Source organism: Danio aesculapii, chromosome 4, assembly GCF_903798145.1.
Source record: "Danio aesculapii chromosome 4, fDanAes4.1, whole genome shotgun sequence".
In the NCBI taxonomy this organism is placed as follows: Eukaryota; Metazoa; Chordata; class Actinopteri; order Cypriniformes; family Danionidae; genus Danio; species Danio aesculapii.
Window position 1 is genome coordinate 32,784,286 of NC_079438.1, and position 27,942 is coordinate 32,812,227.

The following is a 27,942-nucleotide window of genomic DNA, read 5'->3' on the forward strand; positions in this document are numbered from 1 at the left end:
TTACCCTTTAATAATCAATTTATTTGATTCCAAAAAAAAAAAAAAATCACCATTTATCCAACAATCCAATTCACATTCTTTAAATTAAAACAATCCAGATGTTTTATCTACAATGATTAATCTGAAAACTGCATGTACAGAAACACTCGTACAGAAAAGTGATTGATTTATACAATCTCCAACACAGACCTGTTATTGCACAACTCTCAACATAAGGCCTCTCATTCCCTTTGAGTAAAACCTGTCTGGATATTAAAAAAATCTCCTCAGGAAAGTGATTCACTCGCAATTATTGATAAAAACAAAATAACGAGAGAAAAAAATAAAGTGGCAGTTCCTCTCTATATACTGTACACATCATTTTTTCCAGAAATAATACACATTTTGGTGATATGCTGTGCATGTTGCAGCATTTTGTTTGGTCATGATACAAAATAACATGATATGGAATTTAATTGGTCACGATTCACAACTGGAAACTGCCCCCCCCCACCCATTCAGAAAAGTGGACTGAATGTATCGACATGAAATGATCAGTAACTAACTTCCTTAAGAAACGCAACATTAATACGGATTACTTAAAGACAGGGCAGTAAGTAACAGCAGAGAACTGAAAGGGAAACAAACACATCAAGCTTCATTGATGAAACATGCTCTTCTATCTTAAACATTGGCGGTAAATAAGCTGCTGCAATCAATTTGTGCAACGGTTTACCATTTTCCAGCAATTCCACAGGAAAAATCATATTTCAAGCCAAAATCAAAATATGCAGAACATTTATTTTGCATTAGATGCCTATTTGTAACCTTTTTTAAAAAGCCATTTATGATACTTCCTGAAACAATAGCAGATCATTACTGTTATGCACAGGTGTCAAATCCAGTTCCTGGAGGGCCGCAGCCCTGCTTTAGTTCCAACCCTGCTTCAACACACTTAGCTGTAGGTTTAAAACAAGCCTGAACAACTCAATTAGTTTGGTCAGATGTGTTTAATTAGGGTTTAAGCTAAACTGTGCAGAGCTGTGGCTCTCCAGAAACTGGATTTGACACCTGTGGAGTAATGTGAACATTTCACTGCTTAAACGTCCAATGTGGAAAAAACTAACTTGGTCATTATATCTTAACAATTTTTCTTGGAGCAAAAAGAAAATAAATAATGCTATATCATTACTAAAATGCAATAAAAAAATTCCAGCAATGTGACACAAAAAAACAAAGAAAAATTGATCATTTATCTTAGGGATTCTCAATCTCGGTCGTGGAAGTCAGGTGTCCTGATGATTTAGCTCCAATCCCAATCAGACACTGGGCTAGCTAATCAAGCTCATACTAAGCATTCTAGAAAACATACTACCAGGTGTGTTGAAGCAAGTTGGAGCTCAAATCTGCAGGACACCGGATCTCCCGGACCAAATTTGAGAACTCTCGATTTATCTCATTATTAAAATGCTAAAGAAGGATATCATTACCATAATGGAAAAAATACATATTTCTCATTGCTGAAATGTGAAAAAGAAATATAATTATTAGCATTATAAAAATAGGTTTCTCATCACCACAATTCTTATTAATTCCACAGTTACTACTGTAACATGAAAAAATATGATATCAAATACCACTGAAAACTGATGTACATAAAATATATTGTCATGAGAAAATTTTACTTGCAGTTTTCACAAATAAGCAAACCTGACGTGGTGTTTTGATTTTGGATTGAAACATAACCATTCTCATGTGATTCATCTAAGAAGTTTCAAACAGACATTAATTCAGCAAGTGTTTCATAAAGGAAGCTCTCGAATTCTGTCTTACGGAAGCCATAACAAAGACAAACAAACTCACTTTAAAGTACTGACAATATCCCAAAACATCTCAAACCCTATACGTTTTTTTTTTAGCTCTATTACATTTAGTGCACCTACAGTATTACAGTGTCCTTATTTAAGAAGTTTCACCTCAGTGGATCATGTATCAGTATAAAACTCAACAAAAAGCAACAAATCACCAGATACAGAGTATATACACAAAGAACACATTATAAAAAGACTCATTCAGGCCCCGACTATGTGCAATGCATTTCCATTTGCTTATCACTTAAAGCATAGATCTCAAACTCGATTCCTGGAGAGCCGCATCTCTGCACAGTTTTGCTTCAACCCTAATCAAACACAGCTGACCCAAATAATTGTCTTGAATACCTTGATTAGTTGCATCAGCTGTGTTTGATTAGGTTTGGTGCAAAACAGCAGAGCTGCGGCCCTCCAGTAATCGAGTTTGAAATCTATGACTTTAAGGAACATTACACTTTTTTGGAAATAGGCTTATTTTACAACTCGAAGTTGAGTTTTACCAGTTTTGATCCTATTCTGTCGATCCCCGGCCGGAGCACTTTCAGCTTAGCGTAGGAATCTGATTAAACTGTAAATCTCGCTCAAAACTGACCAAAGATTTTCAGTAATTTGGAAAATTTGAAAATGAAAAGTTGCCATTTTTGAAGTTGTTATTTTCTAGGCTGATGTGGCTATAAACTATACTCTCATTCAACCATATCAACAGCAACTTTTCATTTTCCATCGGTCTTAGTAAACAATATAGCTACTAAAGAGTCAAGTTTTAAATAGGATAATTATCAAAACTCATTGGCCATTTTTGAGTGAGATGCTAATGGTCTAATCTGATTCAATTATCCATGCTAAGCTAAGCTAAAAGTGCTCCCGCCAGACTTGGGAGTTTGTATAAATGCATCAATAAAATGGTAAAACTAAAAAGTAAAGTGTTTCCTTTAATATCTAAAAGTCAACACTTTTGTTTTGTGAGACTCTATCAGCAAATCCATAGCCAAATCTAGCCATCAATGCCATTTGTTCTGGTACAGAAAGGTGGCTTATTCAGGCATGATGTGAATGAGAGGCTCAAGTGAAAAGAAAGTGAAACCAGATACTGAGCTTCAATAGATGCCTCAACTCTTTCACCCCTTTTTCAAGTGAATCTTTCTGCGTCAAATGATACAGAAAACGAACAACAACAACTGACTGAAGCTGCTTTCTGGAGAAAAGCCCAAGCTTTCAATAGAAATGTGAAGGTTTGTTTTGTGTTGGCTGATTTTGATTCACACATAAGTTGAATGTTTGAAGGCGGCAAACCATTGTTATAAGCAAAAAAAAGACTGAAAACCCTATTTAAACACTGTTCTTCAAAGATCCCATGGTTAACCACCAAAATATCGGCTGTCATCTTCGCTGCTGATTTTCTTTCACTTTTAAAATCGCACACAAATGTAAACCAAAAGGCATACGTTTTATCCGAAAAGGTCTTTAAGGTCATTGTTGACCGATGCGCTTTGCTTCATCATCCCAGTGTTCATTGTGGAAGAGGCAGCAGGTTGCGAGAAGTTCTGAGGGTTGAAGAACGGATTTGCTTGCATCCCGAAACCACCCTGAACTCCTGTCATTCCCATCGGATTTGACTGTACAGGTGCAGATTGGGGCGGTTGGCCTGACCCAAACTGATTGATCCACGGAGAAGGTGCAGTGGTTCCTGGGACCGGTTTAGGGGCCATTTGGTTCAGGCTGACTTTTGGTTTGTTAGAAGCGAAAAGAGAGTCTAGTGCTGACATGTCTGGGGGTTTGCCGGGCTGGTTTTGGTTCTGATTTTGAGTAAGGGCGCTGAAATTGGGAGTACTGGTTGTGGTGGCCATTCCGCCATAGAGGGCAGGTGTGGGAGCTCTCATCCCCATCCCCATTCCACCCGTCTGGAAACCAATAGGGGAATTGAAGCCATTGCTGACGCTCATGGTACTTATTCCACCCATGGTTGGTGCTGCCGGGAAGGTGGAGGAGATGGTGTTGCCCTGCATGGGGATCGTCCTGGTGCCAGAGTTTAAAGACATGTTGTTGAGGGACGTCATGTTGTTCAGAAGACTGCTGGTTAGATCTTTTGCCTGAACAATGGAACATTCCTCAGTTAAAGCATGTGTTTTATTGCTTTGGCTTTGCATTACAAAAACTACTGTATGCAAGTCGATTTAAGTTTGCTGAGAAAATCTTTATTTCTTCTGATTTTTGTTTCCGAAGACTTGCTTCCTTTTCTTCATTGGCATAACAAACAATTCTTTACATAAAACCATGAAGCAAGCAACCAATCAAATAGCCCCATGCATTATCCCAAACTTTGATTCAAAGAAAAAATAAGTAAAAAGCATTTTAAAACATGAAAAAAGTTATGTTTTAGTGTTTTTGCAGTAGACACATAAAAATTATGTAACCATATGTTTTGAAAAATACCATATTTATAGGAACCAATTAAATAAAGCCTGAATGACTTTACTGCAGAGTAGTTCGTGAGTGCATATAAACTGGTTTGATTTAATTTTTGATTTACTGTTCCACTATAAACTCAAGCAATAATAATAATAATAATAATAATAATAATAACAACAACAACAACAACAACAACAACAATAATAAAAATGAAGCAGAAAAATTTGACTCTCCATTTCTCATGAAGATGATAATATCCGTGGATTCCCAAAAACATATACCCCTTGTGATACATGTAATGGTAAACAAGACCCATTTTGGAAGTGGCAGAATAAAGCAGTATTTATGCTATGAGTGAAAAAGTGGCCGGTTACACCAAATGTGCTTTTATGTTCCATCATGTTGACAAGAAAAAAAGAAGTGCAGTGCCCTTTATGTTGATAGGCAATGACTGAATCAGCTGGGTATTGTGCAAGAGTGTTGCTGTTGATATTGGTATAATTTCAATATTTATTAATATTGTCATACAGGACCGAATAACTCAAAATAGCAACCACAAGTCTCTCTCCGCCATCTTCAAAAGTCTCCGTAGCTGTCTTGACAACACAAACACTGCAGTCACCTCAATGGAAACCCTGCCTCTGCTTTCATTTGATTGAAGAAAGAAAAGACGCAACTGACATAACACGCTTTTTACACTCAAGAGTTTACTTTTTCCAACTGCTATCGCACGGTGCGCAAGGGCACAAAAGAGAGGTGCGCAAGGAGCATAAGCAGCATGTAAAACGCTTGCGGCCGTTAGTAAATCATTAAAAAAAGGCGCCTCTCAATGCAAAAAGTGCGTTCGGTGGGATCAGCCCCTTATTAGCTGCAACATTCAAGGGTCAAGCACAAGGCTTGGACTTGAAATACAATATATTTAAAACAAATAAATAAATAAATAAATAATCTGAACTTAAGTTCTGAAAGTGCATTTATTTTCACTGAACAATTGCAGCTTTGTTCTATACTTATTTTTGCCAATTTTTATAAATAATTTTCAGTGAATAGCATCAGATTACAGTTATGAGTTATTTTTGCCCTTTTATTCGAAAAAGAAGGTTAGTTGAGGTCAATAAAAACCACAAGAAAATGTGCTAGTAATAATTCTCAAAAATGTATGGATGCTTTTTTTTCTGCTAGTGTAAATTTCAAATACAGATTAAGGCATGATTTTACCAGCAAAATGAGCCACTCTCTCTTTAGTGTTATTACCTGAAGTGTTGTTGTGGCTGATTTGATGCTCTGTGGAGCCAAAGGCTGCTGACTTCTTAGTTTAGCAGCCTGTTCCTGTTCTTTAGCCAATCGCTGCTTTTCTTCCAATGTGAGAGACACCTGAACACACCACAAACAACAGCTCTAATGTCAACAACCATCTGAGCTCCATCAGGAAAACCGAACAAGCTCAAAAATGTTTTCAATGGCTAATATGCACTCACTCGTGAAGGCTGTGAGACAGAGGATGAACCGTTTTCTTTACCATTCACGCCGGCATTTGCTGAACTGCCTCCAAAGATGTCATCGATCTATCAGAAGGCAAAGAGAAATTATTAAACAGTTAATTTTACACCACGGCTGTGTAACAGTTTCTGACGTACAACTGTTGCGTTTACTCACATCTCTGACTTGCGTGGCTTGGCTTGGTGTGCTTTTTGTGTCCTCTGATTGGTTCATGGGGTTTGTAATATTTAAACTCCTGCACAAACGAAAGCAATCATTTTCAATAAAATTGTATCTGTATAATTGAAACAATATTTTATCAGACCACCAAATAGAATCATGCTTGTAAAAGGAAATGTAAAATCTATAGAGTTTACTGTTTTAACACTCCATTTATACTGTGAAAAATGCATAGGACTAAATTATTACTTAGAAAATATTTAGTTTTTACTAAGTCTACTTTCTCATTCATTAGCTTGACTGTGAAGGCCTGCTGTTCTTGCTTTGCATCATATGGCAAATGGAGGAAATTTGGCTGAAAGAGTTAAATACGATTTTATATCACACCACCCCAGAAGCCAAATCATGCTGGAAATTTGTCTATATGCTGGAGAAAATGCGGAAAATAAAAGGCAAATCACATTTTCTGGGACTGCTCGGTCCATATATTATTGGAAAGAAATACACAATGCCTTACAAAATATCTTTGAATCTGTGATCCCCATTGATTGTAAAACTCTATTTTTTGGACATATACTTGAGGAATAGTTAAAAAGGGATAAATATCTAATGAATATTTGGGTGGTGGCTGTCAAAAAGAGCATTACCAAAAAATTGTTGTCCTACCCTATATGCGTGGATGGAAATTACAATGGAAATGTATAAAATGGAACAAATTACTGCATTTGTAAATCAGAAAATGGAACAATTTATTTCATTCTGGGAAAAATGGACATCCCAAAGGCCTGAACTTTTCTGTTAACCTAAAATCGGAAGGATCACTCCCTACATGTACATAGTTTTGTTGCTGATGTGTATGTACAGTTGAAGTCAGAATTATTAAACCCCCTGAATTATTAGCCCCCCCGTTTATTTTTTTTCCCCAATGTCTGTTTAACGGAGACAAGATTTTTTTTCAGCACATTTCTAAACATAATAGTTTTAATAACTAATTTCTAATAACTTGACTTCATTTCTTGCCATGATGACAGTAAATAATATTTGACTAGATATTTTTCAAGACACTTCTATAGAGCTTAAAGTGACATTTAAAGGCTTAACTAGTTTGATAACCCCTGAACTAGGCTGTGTGATACATTTTGATCAGAGAAGAACAACAAACTGAACAAAAAATGCCAAAACAAAAATAAATAAATAAATCACCTCTGCTGTTCCTGCATAATGTGTAGCTGCTCCAGTTTGGTCTTGTGTTCAGTCTCCATGCGACTCAACATGTCCTTGATCACAGCCATGAAAGAGTTAAACTGAGAAAAACCACAGGCACAAAAGGTCACAAACACAACAACAACAGAGTCTAAGCTGAAATGACATTGAGTTAATTGAATGAACAAGCTTGTGCTGTCACCTGGTTAAGGTTAAGGTTGTTATCAATACTAAGTGACACCAGATGAGGTAAACTCTTTCCAGCAAGGTGCTCCTTTGGGATGCCCAGTTTCTTATGTGTGAAAGTGCACTTGTAGATGCCTGGAGAAACAAACAAGAGAAAGAGAGATTTGAGTTTATTGCCATATCAGCTTCTCCCGCTATGGCATGGCAAAATGTTTCTATAATTAAAAAAGTTTATAATAATGAAAAGAGATCAACAGCAATAATACTTAATAAAAAAAACTTCAATAATATAAAAATCTAATTTAGATTTATCTAGATCTTATTAAAAAAACAAAAATTATACTTTATTTACTTTTATAACATTTTTACCATTTTTGAATAACTAACATTTAAATATACTTCATTTAAAGTCTCTTCAGAAAAAACAAATCGATGTCTGATAACGTAAAAAAAATAAGGAATTCCAAAATTTGTGTTTACAAAAAAATTGTGTGTTATTTATTATTACTGATTTGGAAATTAAGTCAAATAGGCAAAATGCAGGTGAAGACAATGAATATCTCTATACATATTTGTAAAAACGTGAAACATACTTATTCTGATCATGACATCAAATATAATAAACAAGTGATAGTATTAAACAACATTTTAACAAATAAAACGGACAGAGGCAAAGCCTTAATGTTTTAAAAGTCAGGAAAAAAATGTCAGTAGCAAAATGAGTCTGGGCTATGGTCCTTAAACCTCCTTTTTTATAGCTCCTGTGAAATTAAAATAAAGTTTTTTAGATGTCAGAATCAGTATGTTAGTTTTAAGGATATATACAGTTGAAGTCAGAATTATTAGCACCCCTGAATTATTAGCCACCCTGTTTATTTTTTTCCCCAATTTCTGTTTAACAGAAAGAAGATTTTCTCAACACATTTCTAAACATAATAGTTTTAATAACTCATTTCTAATAACTGATTTATTTTATCTTTGTCTTCATGTCTCAGTTGAGATTTTGTTAAATTTCGAATAGAAATTGCACATTTCAAAGCATTTGACAGGACCTTCGAATTGACAGGACCTTCGAATTGACAAGTCATCGAATTTAGCTAATTTTTTCTTATTGATATTTTTACACTCAAAGATATTCAGTGTATAAAAATCATAAAATGACACTGTGTGAGAAAATCTCATATTGACATGAAAAATAAACCTAAAGCACCATACACACATATCTATGAAAAGAAAAAAAAAGTCTGATTTATAGTTATTTGTTGGAGCAAAACATAGGCAATGTTCTCAATTGTTCTTAATTCATGCATAGCTATTATTTGTAGTCATATATACATAAAAAGGATAACCAGTGCATTGAAGAGAAGAACTCAATTACCCAGAATGCCCATGAGCACAGCTGGTTCTCTGGATGGAATCTGCTGCAGGAATGGTAGAATTTCATCAATGACAAACCATTTATCCAGATACTCCAGGATCTTCCCAAGGCAAACCAAAGAGTTCACCCTCACCTAAAATCGGATGAGAAACCTTAACAGCAGCAAACCTCAAAACTACTGTACCAGTGCATTGAATGTTTTCTCATGTTATTAAACACATAAGAGGACACAAACCGCCAATGAGGATGTCTGTAAACACGTAGATTTGATACGAGGAATAAGAGAGTTCTTCATAGATGGGTACTCAATCAGATTGGCAAATGTGGGAATGATATTAAGACAAAGTTCCTGTTTAACAAAAAAAAAAATTATTTATACTTCAATATTTTTCCAAAACACTGATTGATTAAAACACTGAAATCAGACAATGATACTTTATACATTTAGAAAAAAATTATAAAATGAAATAAAACATTCAGCTATAATTGTATGTTTTAATGTATTGACCTGTATTTGAACAGAAGGGGCCTCCACTGCTCTGTACACCATTGGCAGGACACTGTTCTTGATGTCTTCAGGAGGCGTTTTGGTCAAAAGCAAGTCCATTTTTTGTAGAAATATCAGCAGGATCTGTATACATACAGTAAGAGAGAAGAGAGTACATTTTCAATAGGACTAGGAGCCATCCCATTAAATGTTTTGACTTGAACAAGAAAAGAACACAATGCTTAATAGCACAAAAAAAAAATATATATATATATATATATATATATATATATATATATATATATATATATATATATATATATATATATATATATATATATATATATATATATATATATATATATATATATAAAGATCAATGCTAAATGATACTAAAATATTAAAATGATATTAAAATATAAGTTAAAAGCAGCCAAAAAAAGATGATTTTACTAAATTAAAGGATTAAATGCTCCCTGTTATTAAAGATGACTGAATGAGGTGCTTAATGCTATTCAAATGGAACAGCTACATCTTGAAACTTCACAGAAAATAGGTAATGCCACATGGGGACCTATTCTGAGACTCTTGGGAAGCTAGCATTTTAAGTTTGTAAATCCTCACTTTTATTTTTAAGTGTGAGTATTGTCATTTCCTGTTATGTCATTATATGCTTAATATATAGTAGTCAACATTTGAAGTGGTTCAAAACCTTTCATCAAAGTTGTCCTAAGACTATTTGACAACATTCATTCTTGTTTTAGTACGATTTTGAAAAACCTATTTGATCCATTTCAAATGCTGACTACTGTATATGCTGTATGTATTTGTTTAATATGTTGTTTATGCTTTTTTATTTTGGGGGTTGTTGTCAATAATTTTTTTCTGCATTAGTTAATCTATTTGATTATTATTATTATTATATTTTGCATCAATATATAAAAATCTTAAATATATATATTTTTGTAAATGTCAGTGAAAAAATACAAACAAACAATCAACAACAAAACAGCATAAACAACCACAAAGACTGATTGATGTTCACACTTCACTCACCATGTTGCTGGCCTGATGGCATGAAAGAAAGTAAGCAATAACAAACCTTAAAATAATGTAGTGTCATTGCAATGCAACATTATACCATTGAAGACAAAGCCAAAATGGTAAAGCATCACTGTAGCTAGGAGGTAAATTGCAGATAGCCGGTGGCCATTGACATCCTCAGTTATATAAAAAAAATACCAGCATTCAATAGCTATGTTTCTATCCACCTATTTTTGTTAGCATTTTGGATTTGCGCATAAAAAACAGCTGATGGAGGCGCCAAGATGCACATAAATTTTGAAAATGCTACTAAAAACCATATGCGCATAATTGAGTATAGGATAAACTTTTTATTCAATAAGAAAGATGCACATAAACTGCGATGGAAACACTTTTTCTGAACAAATTCCAGTATGCGCATTAAAAAAAGGTAATGTGATTTTGTTATAAGAGATCATGTGATGATAAAAATATGTGCAAATGGACAAACGAGCAGGCTGAACACATTGTAAAACATCTGAAATGTTGTTTTGGTCATTCTAAAATGCCTTAACCGTTTCAGTATTAGTTATTATCTTATTAATTACCTCCAGAACTGTCTTTTTGCTGCCTTTAAACGCCAAAACGTGTTCATTGCACGTCGGCATACCGTCTTCTAATGCGCAAGTCATTTATTAAAGAAAAGATTGACGCAGCTTCTCCTACTGCAGCAAATTCAATTTTTACTGTTGATTTTTGGCGCCAGTTAATCAGGAAGTGACGATTTTGTTTTCTTTGACTACTTGGATGGAAACGCTGCTTTATTCGCATGTCTTATTTGCGATGTTCCAGTTTTGTACATAAATTTAGTTCACATCTTTGGATGGAAACATAGCTACCAGAGTCTAACATTCTTCAAGATACCTTCTGTTGTGTTCAACATAATAAAGAAACTCAAACAGGTTTAAAACAAGTAGACAGACATGTCATTTTCGTTTAACGATCCTTTTAAAGAGTTGATAAAACCTGAAAGCAAATTTGCATTGAGTAGTATTCATGTAAATACCTGTACTGGCTCCTGCATTTTGAAAACAGGGGTGAGGTCGGGGAGAACGAGGCGCACATACTCCTCTTTTGTACACTCCTCAGCAATGAGCAGCACATTTGGAAGGACAAACGGCACCATGTCAGGATTAACAAACTCAGATGTGAGGGCAGGAAGGATTCTATACACAACGACTCTCTGATGACAGAAACACAGAACAAAATGTATTCATAAGGCATGTATAAACATCACAGATAAATGCGTCAGTATTTACTGAAAATACACCACAAATATTCAGAATTTATTTTACCAGATAATCTTAAATACTTGATACTTAAAGATTAAACAATTTATTTGTTATTTTCTATGATGAAAGGTGAAAAAAATGGTATGGGTTTAAGAAAAATTTTGCAATTTTTTATACGCTATAGACTTATAACATACATTTTTCATTTTTGTAATTGACAATAAGGGTTACTACACACAATAATTACTTCTTAACACTTCTAAACACTGAAGTGACATTGATATTGTGTTGGAATAAATATAAATGTCTTAAAACTGCATCAAAAAACTCTAACTGACAACAATTTTTTTTTTTCATTTGAAAGACATGTCATTAGTAGTTTCATAGATCTCTTAATGTTTTCCATATCCGTCTCTTGTAATTTCTATAGAAGTCTACAAACCTAGATAAATTGTTTAGAAAATTGATATAGAATATAATATGGAACGTCACATAATCTGACAAATTTTGCATGAATAAACCCATGATTAATTCATCTGAATCGTTTATAATTCTTCTTGATGAATAACTTTTGTGCACATTTTAGCTCTTGCCTTGGGCAACTTGGGCAGCACTTTCGGGAGTCCTTTGAAGAACTGAGACTTCTGCAAGTTGTCCCGCTGGAAAAGCGAGTCGAAGTACTGAAGAGTCATCGCTCCAACGTCATCGAAGAAGGGAATCTGAGCACACACAATTTCACCTTCAGTCATGGCCTTGCTGATCTAAGCTGAACTACTTCTCTCTTAACTTACATAAAACTGCCACAATAAGACAAAGAAATGTTTGTATTAAATTAGATTAGATTTTGAGGTTATTGCCATATCAGCTTATCTGGCTATGCCATGGCAAAAAAATAAAACAGATCAACATTACAACATTTTATAAATAACACTTTTCTATTATTATAAAACTATTTTAACAATAAAAAGTCATCAACATCAATAAATAATACATAAGATAAAATATATAAATAATAATATAAGATAAAAATCTAATTAATTGTTAATTAATAATTAATCATTCATTTTGATTTTAAAAAAAAGCACAATTCTGGATGAATTCACATTTAAAAATATTTCCAAATGCTTGAATGATGGATTCATCGGATGCTCACTTAAATGAATTAATGTAGTGTGGAACAACATACTGCAGCTTTAACATCAGGTAGAGTAATTAAATGGCACTGAAAAATAGCCTAACCAAAACAATAGGTAAAACACAAGAAACAGCATGCAAAAAAACACAGTATGGAAACAATATATTTTGATAAAAGACAAGTTTATAATGAAAAAATAAAAGCTTGGTCAAAAAAAAAATTTCCTGGAAAAACAGCAGCAAGGAAGGAGAGATCTGACCTTTGTCATCTGGTCTGCGTCTGGACGCACGTTAGAGGTGACACTGAGCAGCATCTTCACATGTTGTCTGACCTCCTCTGGGATCTGACTCAACACTCCTGGACTCAGATGACTCAACTGAATATCAGGATGAGAAACATGATGAGATTAGCACAATTTAAGCTGCTCTGAATAGGCAAAAACACTGCAGTTTTTACAGGATGTTGAATATTAGTGGCTTTGTTTTATGTGACATGGGACATAATTGAAACAGACGACTTTGGACTCTATTTTATCGATCTAGTTGTGCTTATTCTCTTAATGAGTTATAAGTTTATGTGTAATGAGTTTTGAGAATAAGCCAATCAGAATCTCCCATTCCCCTTAAGAGTCATTTGCGTCGCACCATGGTGCATTTGCTATTTACATGGAGACTTTATAAGTGAAAAAACTGAACGCTTCCCTAGCGAGAAAAAAGTTAAACAGACCTTCTGCAGTGCAAGGATAAAGAATGAGCCTCCTTCAATCAACTTTTAATTTTACTATTACGAATTAAGAAATGTGTAAGTGTGGCGCACAACTAATGTGGTCTGTGCTGGACTTCAGACCGGCTTTCAGCTGGTCTATTGCACAGTTTATTTTAGTTCCTCAAAATAGCAAAGTGCCAACAATGTGCCTTACCACTCCTCTTATCTAGACTGAAACACCCATGAGTCCACAAAGTGGCGCAAAATGGATTTGCTATTTAAACAACATGGCGGAAAATGGGAAAAGGTTGTGTTGGTCTGAAAATAGCAACACGTCGGGGCTAACATGTCTTGCGCCTTATCGCACCAGGTGTATGATGGGGCCTATGTCTCAAAAACAAACAGATGTCCCAATATCCTGTATTAAGCATTAATTTGATTTATTTTTGCCATTAAACAACAGTATAGTTTTTACAATTATATAATTTTACATTAGGGTATAATAATAGCTAAGGTATCACTAACACACTACTGCTCAGAATGTGCTGAATACACGTCAAAGTAAAAATAAAAAAAATCTTGCTGCCTAATTTTTTTTTTTTAGCTCAATCAAACACTTTTCCAGTCTCGTCACACCATATCTAAGGATATCAAGTAAACTTTAATACATTGTAATGTAACTTTTACATGGTCCTTCAGAAATAACTCATCATGCTATTCTGGTACAAATTTGATAATAAATTCAAGTCTAATCTGGTAATAATTTTTTTGCTACTTAATATTGTTGGTAAACCATGACACATTTTTTTAGGTTTGATGAATAAAATAATAATTGTAATAGCAATAATTGTTGTTCAAAATGTTAAAAATAATTTTTTAAATAAAATATTTTGTAAACAATTATAAATTTATTTTAATTGTCACTTTAGATCAATTTCACGTTTCCTTGCAGGATAAAAAAATTAAATACTTTTCAATCTTCAAAGTTAAAAAAATATATATATTAAGATATATTGAACAATGAAAATAAGAAATCTTTGAGCACTAAACCACTTAAATGATTTCTGAAAGATTATGTCTGATGTGTTTGCAATTGAACCATTCTAAATTGTTAGAACTTGTAAAAAAAATAGTACTATTCTTTTACAATATTTTGACCTTCATTCTATATTGCTTTTTGACCTTGAAGTCTTTTTTTTAGAAATTAGCAAATTAAAGGTGCAGTAGGTGATTGTCCACAGAAACATTTTTGTTGTGCTGGTTGAAAGTCTCTTCACCTTCCAATAGTGATGATTAAAGTAAATGATATAAATGTGTTTATATGAATTTTTATATTCTGGGTAAGGCATAAGAATAAAAATTGTTCATCAAATTAAAATTTGTCAGGCCGATAATTACAATAATTCTGATAAGTAGCCTAAACTGTCTGTCAACAAATGTAGATTTGTACATTTCTGCGCAGCCATTCATGCAGATCCGCCATTTTCACCAGCACATGAGAGAGAGAGAGAGCGGTAAAAACAAATGAGGAATCAAAACTTTTTAAAATCCTGAATCAATATTGGAGTTACTTTTGCACGCTGAAGGAAGGAAGACACCATAGCTGAAGTAACCCTTTTAGTCACGCAAAACTTATGTAGACTGTCTTGTTTTACGAATGGGTTATATGCATGGAAGTGTTGTTTAGCCACTAAAATCTTCTGGTGAAAGTCATAAGGGACATTTTACAGCATTGATAAAGTAGATTTTATTTAGTTTAACAACAAAACATAAGTAAACAGCACTATTCCGCCTAGCTGCTTTACTGAGGTGAAGTTGGTTTTATATTCACATTGGTTCATTTTTAAACAATGGCAACCTGTGATGCGCTCCCTATATTGTTTACCATGCTACTCTGAATATTTGCTCTGAAATAGCATGTTGCATGGCTTAGTAATAAGTGTAATTCCTGCATGCCGCTGGCCAACCACTAAGCATACGGTAGCCACTTTTGGACAAAGTGTGTGAGAGAGTGAGATCAGCGATCCTTGCATCCATGAAATAATGCACATTATGACAAAAGTTTTGCTTGCTACACACCTGAAAATGTGCTCGATATAATACAGTTTTTTGTCCGGAATTAGTATTATAAAGTACCAGAAATTTTTCTAACTGGCAAATGAGATGATCTAGTGGGTTTCTGTCATCTTTAATGTGCGCGTTAATATCAGGAGGTGTGGCTTTGGACGACAAGACAGATCACCTACTGCACCTTTAAAAAAATTTATTTTCACAAACACATTTTAATGTTGGTGTAATATTATAAAATGCCTTGGCATGGCTGATATTTTGATGTTTGAATGCATATTATTGTGCCACAGGAATACTTTACTGCGTAAAAGTACATCGTTTTGGTGTTGAAACGGGAGCAAAAAGTCAATTCCACAGGCCTCACCTCACTCAAAAAGCACCCCCAATGACATTGTTATAAAAAGCAGTTTCTGCAGAATCCCCACCTGGTCCAGCTGTCGACTGAAGCTCTTGAATATGTCCTGCTTGTTGACCTTAAAGACAGGTTTGCCTTCATTAAACACAGTGTGGATCAAGACGCCCAGTGAGTACATGTCAGAGGCTGAATCACAGCTAACCGACAGGATGTATTCTGGAGCCACATATTCTGGGTTTGGGAGGCAAAGAGGCGGGAGATTGGGGTCCCACTCTTTACACACATACTTGGGCTAAAAGGCATAAAACAAACAGTGCTTTAGGCTCCATCTTGGTTATAAGCCGCAGAAAATAAGAGTTTGATGTCTGTTTTCTAGAACTTTAGAAACAGTAATTCTCATTGTTAACCTCAGCATCAGACGGGTTGCTGGAGGAGATACTGAAGTCAAAGCCCATGATCTTCCAGGCTCCACTCTTATTCAGGATGATGTTCTCTGAACACAAGTTACCATGAACCATTTTAACCCCACTGTGGAGAAACGACAAACCCTCTGAGACCTGAGAGAGAAAACAAAAAGAAATGTAATCATTAACTAAGCATTTGTTGCACATATGGCAATATTTGACTGAAATATACAGTTGAAGTGAGAATTATTAGCCCCCCAGTTTATTTTTTTCCCCAATTTTTGTTTAATGGAGAGAAGATTTTTTTTTTCAACATTTCTAAACATAATAGTTTTAATAACTCATTTCTAATAACTTATTTATTTTATATTTTCCATGATGACAGTAAATAATATTTTACTAGATATTTTCAAGACACTTCTATACAGCTTAAAGTGACATTTGAAGGCTTAACTAGGTTAATTAGGTTAACTAGGCAGGTTAGGGTAATTAGGCAAGTTATTGTATAACGATGGTTTGTTCTGTAGACTATCGGAAAAAAAAGGGGGCTAATAATTTTGACCTTAAATTGCTTCATAAAAAATTAAAAACTGCTTTTATTCTAGCTGAAATAAAACAAATAAGACTTTCTCCAGAAGAAAAAATATAATCAGACATACTGTGAAAATGTCCTTGCTCTGTTAAACATAATTTGGGAAATATTTAAAAAAACAAATAATTTTTTTTTTTTTTTTAAATCAATGGGGGTCTAATAATTCTGACTTCAACTGTATATTACATTGAAAATAATGACAGAACAATGAATAAATAAATAAATAAAAATAAGAATAAATAAAAAAAGTATTGGCCTAATGTAAATCTAAGCATCATATTAGCATAAGTTTTTCCCTTTTAAAGAGAACAAATGTAGTCAAAGGCTGCCGAACCTCTTTCTGAAAGGCACTTTTGATCAACTATATTAAAAAATTGTGTGGTATTTTCATTTTATATATTTTTTTGTCAGAGTAGAAATGTGTATATTCCATACAAAGTATGAAGCGGATCTTGTCACGTGATTCACGTTGCGCTCGCACTGTTCTTTCGACTAGGTGCGCCTGGAAAGGGTGAGGGCATCGTGCCGAACTTCCATACAAAAAAGATTAGCCTTAGTGTACAAGATTAGCCTAGTGCTCGGAACTTTAAACTAGCATACAGTAGGGATAACTTTGTTTAGATACAGCAGTTTTGTTCCGTGCAGAAATGTGTTGAGAAGCCTTTACAATTAAATAACTGTGACAAACTAAAGCGCAGTTAATGGTGAAATCAGTTAATCATTGAATCCCTAGTAACATCCCAAACATTTAATAGTCTCCAGAATATTTCCAACCAAATTAGTGCTTAGATACAAACATTAGCAGTTTGGAAATGATGCTAGGAAAATTATAGCAACATGGTAAATCTTGTTTAAAACATGGTATATCATGCTATCTTTTTAATTATTCAATTTTTTAAGTATTCAATAACAATGTATTATCAAAGCTGTAGTTTCTAGCTGTGAAATATGACATGTACAGTGAAGTCAGAATTATTAGCCCCCTTGAATTATTAGCCCCCCTATTTATTTTTTTCCCCAATTTCTGTTTAACAGAGAGAAGATGTTTTCAACACATTTCTAAACATAATAGTTTTAATAACTCATTCCTAATAACTGATTTATTTTATCTTTGCCATGATGACAGTAAATAATATTTGACTAGATATGTTTCAAGACACTTCTATACAGCTTAAAGTGACATTTAAAGGCTTAACTAGGTTAATTAGGTTAACTAGGCAGGTTAGGGTAATTAGTCAAGTAAATGTATAACAATGGTTTGTTCTGTAGACTATTAAAAATATTTAGCTTAAAGGGGCTAATAATTTTGTACTTTTTTTTTTATTAAAAACTTGCTTTTATTCTCCCCGAAATAAAACAAATAAGAATTTCTCTAGAAGAAAAAATATTATCAGACATACTGTGAAAATGTCCTTGCTCTGTTAAACATCATTTGGGAAATATGTAAAAAAAAGAAAAAAAGGGAGGCTAATAATTCTGACTTCAACTGTATATGTTCTTGCCATGCTAAAATAATAAATTTTTTACTCTCACCTGCAGCAAGCCGTATTTGGTCTCTACATCGTAGAGTTTGTACTCTTTGATGTCTGTGGAAACAGGACTGGGCAGGTTGTCCCACTGGCCGAGCACATTCGCTAGACTGGCAAACACAGGCTCTGTGCAGAACGCCAGACAGTCTCTAGAGACAAACAGACAAAGACAACAAGTGAGGAAAAAAAAAAAACAGATAAAAACACAGAAAATGGGAAGTGTTGTTCATAGCCTTCAAGAAATTTTATGGTCACATCTGGCATACATAAAACTGTTTTTTTCTGAATTATTTAATATTTGTAAAGAAAATAATTTTAAGTAATCAAAAAAATAAATAAAAATCACACAAAAAAGTAAATAGATGGATGTTTCAAATAATATTGAGCCATAAGTGTTGTTTAATGTCGAGATTTATTTTTCAACATATTTTTAAACATAATAGTTTTAATAAATAAAACTATTATTTGCCATGGTTTCATTTCATTACAAAACAATTTTTTAAATAAATTACATCTACTTTGTTCCAAGTGCAATTGATTCACTTAGTTGTGTCTTCTAGCCTGGTCACGTTTAATTTTTAGTTTTTCTGTTTTTTTTTTTTTTACTTTTATGTCCCAATTTCTGGGAAACTTATCTTGGACAACCATGATATGGCCAGAACACATTACAAGACAATAAATGAAACATAAAACATACCCATGGTAAATATGACACCATATCTTATATTTAATTCATGTCAAACTCCAGTAAACATCTCTGTTCACTAATTTAACAGCAGTTGGCACAAAGGAGTTTCTCTTAGGAATCTCCCTGAGGCTAACATTAAAATTCTCTTGTAAAATGTGTGTATTACATTGTTTGTCGTTGAATCTTATTGTATGATGTTTATTTAGAAAGAAATTCCATTATAAATAGATAGACTCTACATTCTAGAACAAAGCTGCATCTGACATCCCTTAGGAGAAACGTGTATTGTTCAGGAGATATTATCCACAGTGGAACTGCTGCTTTTGATCTCATGCATCCACACACACATATTGATTGCAGAAGCACAGAAAGCAAGTCTTAAATAAAGAAACATCTCTGACAGTGGATTCTTTGCTTCTAAGGCTTCAGGTCAGCTTTAATCAAAGCTAAAAAAAAAAAGTCTAAGTGGATGAGAAATCCATTTTTGATTTTTATTTCACGTTCAATGTGGAATAATTTGCTATGCTGTTCATTAGTGTCAACACAATAATGAAATTTTTAACTTGAGTGTATTACTTTAATAACGTTGACACTAAATATTATTTTTGATAACTCAGGGAAATATTATGTTAAATATATAATTACCACAGCTGAAATATAATGAAAAGAAGAGCATTGAAAGATTATGAAAATAAAAACATTTGTGTGTTTTGTTTTTTTATGAAACATGCGATATTCTTAATGTTAATATTAGAGAAGAAACATCAATTTAAAACATTATTGAAGACAAGAACAGTCAGTAATAAACAAACAAATTACAACCAATAATACAAATACAACTGGAAAATAAATAAATAGACGAAACATGTGCTTTACATTCCTCAGGCAGGTATAACAGTAATTTTATCTTTTGTTAAAGGGCACCTATGGTAAAAAATCTACTTTTTAAGCTGTTTGGATAGAAATGTGTGTAAGTATAGTGTATAAACTGTCATATTGGGGTGAAATAAACACACCCAGTCCTTTTTTTTTCAAATTAAACAACATAAAAACGGTGGACCAATTGGAGCTGTTTTCAGATCGACCGCAACTTTAAGTAGGAGAGCGGTCCCCCCGCCCACCAATATTGATTGACAGCTGCGCGCATTAACATGTCCGGTAATCACGTGTATAATCATGTAATCAAGACAGGACGAGCGCAAAGCAGCCCTGAATAAAAGGTCTGTTCAGTTCGCTAGGATCATTAATCATCATCAAACGTGATCAAGAGTGAGTTTTACAAGTTTAAAATGTTTTAAAACAGAGCATGTGTGTAATGAATTACAGCGATTTACTTCAGATTCACTTAATCAGCAAAGCCGCGTGTCAGAATAATTATAAAGGAAGACGCTTCAATCCCGATTTGTGGACGTTAAATCGGGTTTATTTTGTACATTAATATAAGAGATATCCATACAGAGGTGGATATTAACCTGTATCATGTCACATAAAAATCTTGCAATCATGCAAAGCTTAAAGCGCTCTCTCTCTCTGTGTGTGTGCATCTTTGTGGCTGAGCTGTGTGTGTGTGTGTGTGTCTGCATGTCTGAGCTAAGTGTGTGTGTGTGTGTGTGTGTGGTGTGTGTGTGTGTCTGCGTGCCTGAGCTATGTGTGTGCGTATGTCTGCACTACGTTTGTGTGTGTGTGTGTGTGTGTGTGTGTGTGTGTGTGTGTGTGTGTGTGTGTGTGTGTGTGTGTGTTTGCGCTATGTGTTTGTGTCCTTGCTGTGTGTGTGCGTGAACTTTGTAATGACATTGTGAGTGACTCATTGTTACAAATCCACAAAAAAATGCATCAAATACTGATTGTTAAAGTTCTTACTGTAGTATTTCTCACATACATCATGTGGGATCTGCTTCCTGAGGCAGCCGAGGGCGGCGATTGCTGACAGGCACGAGGGAACGGTGGGCGGGGAGGACTAGCCTTAAAGGGCCAGTACATAAAAACAGCAAAACCTTTTTTCCAGCTATAATATAGACACTTCAAACAGCTATAACAAATAATCTGATGGGTGTTTTGAGCTGAAACTTTACAGACACATTCTGGGGACACAAAAGACTTATATTAAATATGAAAAAAGGGGTAACCTATGTGCCCTTTAATGTGTTCTCCACAACTGTTTACTTTCACTTTAGACTGAGCTTTAAAGATAGGTTCTGTGTTTTAAAGATGGATATTCTTATGTTATTTAACATATAAAAGATATTAAATGAAAACTCAGCATGGTGTGCAGAAAGAAAGACACACAAACAACATGCTAATATGGCGTTTTCTTAAACTATTTGTTTATTTAATGTCATATCATAAGCATTGGCTAGATTCATGGCAACACTCATACTAAGTATTTAATATATAATTTACAATCATAACTGTTTCTTAATGATCATGCATTGTTTCCATGTTTTATGTTTGATTTGTAGCATCATCTGTGAGATGAGCCGCTGTAAGATTTTGATAAATGATCAAAGTTATGCTCACCTGGACTCTTCCAGCGGGTGCTGAACTGTCAGGAGACGTGGATGTCGTAATCTGGTAAGCTGTTGAACTCCTTTCTTCAGTGAATCGATGATCTGGTCCTTCTCAAACTTCTGATAGCGATCAATGACCTTCTTGTCAAACACAAATACGGCCACTTCCTGTGGAAGACAGAAAGCCAGTTTGAATTAGTTCAATGTGCCTACACTGCTTACCACACACACACGCACGCACGCACGCACGCACGCACGCGCACACACACACAAAATTATGAAATCAAAATCTATTCAAAATGTCAACATATGAATTAAAATATATTTGTATGTTTTATGTAGTTTGCAATGGTCCTCTCTGTACATTAATTTTTTTTAATTTATGTTTTTATACAATGTACATCAAAATATTTTATCATTTTGGTACAATTTGTGCAGTGCAGCCGTCAATGGCTGCTGTTGTATTGTGCTATATAAATGAAGTAAAGTAAATCTGAAATCATTGTTAATTAAAAAAAATCTTTACATCTGCATATTCAAAAAAACAACAACAATGTATTAAAATATTTAAATTCACAGTTGAAAAGGTGAATAGATATCCATTTAAAGAGCCCCTATTATACATGAAATAGGGTCATATTTAGGTTGTAAGGGTCTCCAACAACAGTCTAATATGCATGCAAGGTCAAAAAACACTTTCATGGTCTTATAATCTGCATCTATTTTTACCTAATTATCCTAGCGACTCCCATATGAATCGTTTAGCGATTCATTTGTTCCCAAACCCTTCCTCAGCGCGAAGCTAATCTGCGCTGATTGGACCAATGACAGCCTGCTGCGATTGGTCGACAATGACAGCCTTCAGCGCGAGACAGTGAAATGCCCAGCTGTTAATCAACAATATAAAAGTAGTCACTGTGCAATACACGCCTTAGCTGGATATTTTACTTCACTTAGAGCTGTGTTACACACTACATGGAAGGGCATTTTAAAAAAAACATAATATGGGCTCATAATAAGATATTATTGGCAACAAGTAAAAAAGCTAAAACCTGGAAATTAAAAGAACACCCACCAACTAAAGATGAATGGTTTAAAATAATAGCAGAAGTTGGGGAAAGGAAAGAATAACACTTACACTCAGATTACAAAAACAGATCTTTGAAAAGAAATGGAGTAAATGGCTGATTTTCTCCTCAACCACAAAAACAAATTATTCATATTTGGATATTTACATAGTTATGGCGGTTACGCATCATTGAGAAAATATAGAAACATTTTATTTTAGTTTTTTGTTGTGTTTAATCTAATATTTTTCTCTATTTGCACATAAATGTGTGTCTGTTTGAAATGGATATGTCAGTGCAACACACAAGACTCAAATACTTTTTTTGCACATTGCTCAATTTATAGACACTTCGGAATATTGCACATCTGCACATTCGTGTACTTTGCACACCCACTGGACACTCTTGGACATTTATGCATATTTGAACATCCTGGGGATATATTGTGTAGCTCTAGTGTACTCCCCATAGAGTGAGTGGGCCCATAGAGTGAGTGGGCTTTTATTTTCTATTGCATAACTTCTATTTCTCCATAATTTAAATACCTATTGTTATAATTATTTTTGTTAATATTGTTGTTATTTTTATGGTCACAAGTGGATTTGTATATATATTTTTTTCCTTTTGTTATTCATTTCTAAAACATTTAATAAAAAATTAAGTATAAAAATGTAAAAAACTAAATATTTACTGTAAATGTACAAATTTATTTTGCAATATCATCTGTATTCAACAAAACGGATTTTGCAACTAATCACTTTTTATAGAAAAACATCTAAATATCTAAATTCATATTCATAAAAATACACTGTAAAACCCAAAAAGTTAAGGTAACTCAAACCATTTGAGGAAACCGATTGCAACAAACCATTTAAGTTCTAAAATGAGTTCTAATGAGTACTGTGAACTTAATTCATTTGAGTAAACGAAGCAATTTGAAGCAAAATTGTCTATATTAACCAATAACAACAATTAAAAAAAATTTAAGACAAGAACACACACATGAATAATAAAGAAAGATTATGACAATGTGAGGAAGCAAAAACTGTGCTGATGCAATTGACTAAGTGTAAAGTGAAGACTTCCTCTTTTACTGTAATCAACTTACCAATATAAAACATGATACATACAGTTGAAGTCAGAATTATTAGCCCCCCTTTGAATTTTTTTTTCTATTTTAATTATTTTCCAAATGATGTTTAACAGAGCAAGGAAATTTTCACAGTATGTCTGATAATATTTTTGTCTGGAGAAAGTCTTATTTGTATTATTTTAGCTAGAATAAAAGCAGTTTTTAATTTTTTAAAAACCATCTTAAAGTTATCTTACTGAAGAAGGCATTGTGCTGAAATGTTTGTGTCTTGTATCACCCGAAGAACATAAATCAAAAACTGTACAAAGCCATTATTTGATGAGTGATTCATGACCTTTTGAACGATAGTCTACAGAACAAAACATTGATAAACAATAACTTGCCTAATTACCCTAACCTGCCTAGTTAACCTAATTAACCTAGTTAAGCCTTTAAATGTCACTTTAAGCTGTATAGAAGTGTCTTGAAAAATATCTAGTCAAATATTATTTATTGTCAACATTTTATGTAAAATAAATCAGTTATTAGAAATGTTTAGAAATGCGTTGAAAAAAATCCTTCATTTCGTTAAACAAAAATTGGGTAAAAAATATAAAGAGGGGGGACTAATAATCCTGACTTCAACTGTACATGATAAAAAACAGACCCACTACTTAAATTAAAAAAAATATGTGCACCTGTTTTGTAGATTTCTTGGTGCCATTGTAGATCCTCCAGCTCATCCCCGGACCGCCACTGGCGATGTGTTTGCCCACCTCGAATTCTCGCGTGACCGGGTTTCCCATGACGGCGCTGGTAACATCGGCCGTCACTTTATTCACAGTGCTCTTCAGTTTATTCAACATCGACTCCATGATTTCACTGGCTGTCAACCTGCAATATACGGTGCATGAGCTTTAGGAGTTATTTCATCATCGATTGCTTGCTTCCTGTTGGTCAAAAACACAGCGGATAAGATAAGCTCAGTCAGTGTTATTACTTAAATCTTTAAAGTATAAATTAAAATGGAAATAAACAGCCAAGTGAAGATTTCTATATTCTGTTTTAGTCTAGCTTGTTACAAAATAAATTTTAAAAAGCTTACATTAAACCTAGCTTTATAATAATACAAAAAATAAACATAATAATAATATAAAACAAAGTTAAGGGTTTGCTCAAATCAGTTATTCTTTTTGATTTTATAATAATTTTATTTGTTTAAATATTTTCAATATTGTTCAGATAGATACGAATTGATTCTAAAATTAAATTAAATTTGATTAGAGAACTATTACACACAGAGAAAGACACCCTGACAGATTCTTAAGAAAATGTGATATTTGATAGTATTTTTAGTTAAAATTATTAAATTATCAAAAAAAAATTGTAATTAGTCATTCATTCATTTTCCTTTGTCCCTTAGTTATCATACTATCAATTTATCATTCGTCCCTTATTTTACCCTTATAGTTCCAGTCGCGGCCAAGTACTGTGAAAAAAACACACAATCTCGCATTCATACACTACGGTCAATTTAGGTAATTGAATTCACTTATACCGCATGTTTTTTAGACTGTGCGGGAAACTGGCGCACCCAGAGGAAACCCACGCGAACACGAGAAGAACATGCAAAATTCACAAAGAAACGTAAACTGGCCAAGCCTAGACTTAAGCCAGTAACCTTCTTGCTGTGAGGCAACAGTGCTGGCCACTGAGAAAAAAATTCAAGATAGCCATACAAAAATTAGATCTAGTTGAATTTGCTGTAGATGAAATTGTTTCTGCTAAATCTCTTTTGAATTTAAATCTATTATATTTCTTATCTTCAAAATATAAGATGTCCAGACTGTTATTAAATATAAATGTTTAATATATTATACAAAATGTGATAATCACTGTTTGTTACGACGGTGTAAAAGTAAATAAAACAACTAAGGAAAGCTTTAAAATGCATGTGAAAATCGGTCACTACACATCTTCAGCAGGGTCTGAGCAAAGTAAACTCAGACTTCAGACTGACAGCATCTCAAGAAGTTTAGAGAAATAAGAAAGCCACTGTTCTGTCTGCAATTATTATTATGATAATTATTCATTTTATTATTACTTTTTTATATTATTAAGTAAACTTATTCCTACAGTAATTGTCAGCAATTTCATTTGCAGTCAATATTAATTTATTTATTTTAAAGTGGCCTTATTGTTATATATATATATATATATATATATATATATATATATATATATTTTTTTTTTTTTTTTTTTTTTTTTTTTTAACTCAACACATTTCTAAACCTAATAGCTTTAATAACTAATTTCAAGACACTTCTATGCAGCTTAAAGTGACATTTAAAGGCTTAACTAGGTTAATTAGGTTAACCATGTAGAATAGGGTAATTAGGCAAGTTATTGTATAATGATGCTTTGTTCTGTAAACTTTGTTCGAAAAAAAAATTGCTTAAAGGAGGCTTAAAATGTTTTTATTATTATTATTATTATTATTATTATTATTATTATTAAAAACTGCTTTTATTCTAGCCAAAATAAAACAAACAAGACTTTCTCCAGAAGAAAAAAATATTATCACATACTGTGAAAATTTCCTTGATGGTAAAAACTATCACTCAAACAAAATATCACATTGAATTAATTAAAAACACAATTTTTGACAATTACATAGTAATATTATCCATAAATCGCCTTATACTTAAAAATTGCTGCCAGTGTTAATATATATATATATATATATATATATATATATATATATATATATTATTTTTTTATTTTTTTTTATTTATTGTGTAAACAAGGAAAAGTATATAAAAATAAATAAAACAGGGTACGGAGGCAAACTATCAATTTAAATAATATTTACAATGTCCCTTTATTATTACACTGTTTTTACACTTTTTGCTGTGAACATTTTCTAAAGTAGTAATTAAACATTTTAAGTCACAAAGAAAACTGCCCATTAAAATAAAAAAAATTGCCTATAAATTCTGTTATGTTTGTCATGAAAGAAGTAACAAATTATATCACACATGGAAAAATCTATGTTAAACTTACATTTTTATGTAAAAAGACGGATAAAGAAGACCAAATCACTTCAACATGTGGGCATTTGACAAAAATGATCAATCGAATTGATACTTGATTAACAGACCCAATTTGACTTAATTTGAATTAGGATTACCAAATTTAGATATAACTTCGTTTGTGGGGTTGATGTCGTGTAACTTTTAAACGTAATTCTTTAACTTTGTTGGGAACACAAAATTTGTAAGGTAAGAGCCAAGCTTTACTTCCAATTAATTTTATATAATAGATAATGGCAAATATTTTTTTCCCTCGGAGTGATTGTTTTGTTTGACTGAAACACATTTCTTATATTTTTATTACTACATTTTAGGTCGTAGTTAATATTTATTTTAGCATTAGACGGAAGTCCCAGTGGCGTCATAAGGTAGGGTGTGACGTGTTTCTGATATTTAATGAATGAGCTCCTGACTTGCGATGAAACACCACAATACTCCATTTAATCCGTTTATCTTCAAAATCCATCGACTTTCCACCTTTAACACCAATAACAAACAATCAAGTCAGAATCTGTACGTTAAGTTGCATTATTTATGATGAGGGTAACGTTATGCAGATCAATGTTTAGCAAGACAGCCAAAGACGTTTAACTGTCAACATGTAAACATTACACGTTGTCCTTAAGACAACATGGTAATTAACTACAAGAAATTCTCTAAAACAAAAACATATTCTTGACTTCGCAGTGTAAATATTTAATAAACACGACAGCAGCTGAGCTAACAGGCTAATGCTAATGGAGTAAAGCGTCACTGCACTGAACTGATGAATAACCGCTGAATACTCTTTCAGAGTCAGTTTCCAGCTCATAAACACGTAGACTCGAGTCTTACCTTTACACCAGAGAAGCTGACAGGGAGATTGAGAGGTTAAAATGAGGATTGAGACAGTCGGAAAACCGTCAGCAGTGCTGGTGGCTCACAGCCTCCATGACACTTCATCAAAACACCTGAGAGTCTGCGGTGAAGCCGGAGGAAACACGCAGAGCTTCAGCATCTCCGATAAAAGTCATTATTTTCAAAATATTATATCGACAATATCGATTTATTCGTTTCGGATACAATATTGTTGCCCATTCTAAATAGAAAAATCATCAACATCACTGCAAAATTGCTAATATTGGTCAACATTGCTCAAAAGGTTGCTCTGTGTATCATCAGCATCATCTTTTGCTGAAATTTATTTGCTTTTTGTTGGGACTACAAAACTATAATAATAATAATGATGATAATATTAAT

At 33.3% G+C, this 27,942-nt stretch overlaps 1 protein-coding gene across 1 annotated transcript; it reads right to left on the reverse strand.

The window, feature by feature from the left end:
- scyl2 (SCY1 like pseudokinase 2) lies at nt 1-27,650 on the reverse strand. Its single transcript, XM_056455466.1, has 18 exons — nt 27,538-27,650; nt 24,310-24,505; nt 21,483-21,640; nt 18,282-18,426; nt 16,160-16,309; nt 15,823-16,044; nt 12,882-12,998; nt 12,081-12,206; nt 11,262-11,438; nt 9,194-9,316; nt 8,921-9,034; nt 8,686-8,818; nt 7,324-7,442; nt 7,122-7,222; nt 5,916-5,994; nt 5,738-5,824; nt 5,514-5,633; nt 1-3,940 (listed from the first exon to the last, which is right to left on the reverse strand). The coding sequence occupies exons 2-18, from the start codon at nt 24,484-24,486 to the stop codon at nt 3,299-3,301; spliced, it is 2,790 nt and encodes a 929-aa protein (XP_056311441.1). The 5' UTR covers nt 24,487-24,505; nt 27,538-27,650; the 3' UTR covers nt 1-3,298.
- Between the last annotated feature and the right edge of the window lie 292 nt (nt 27,651-27,942).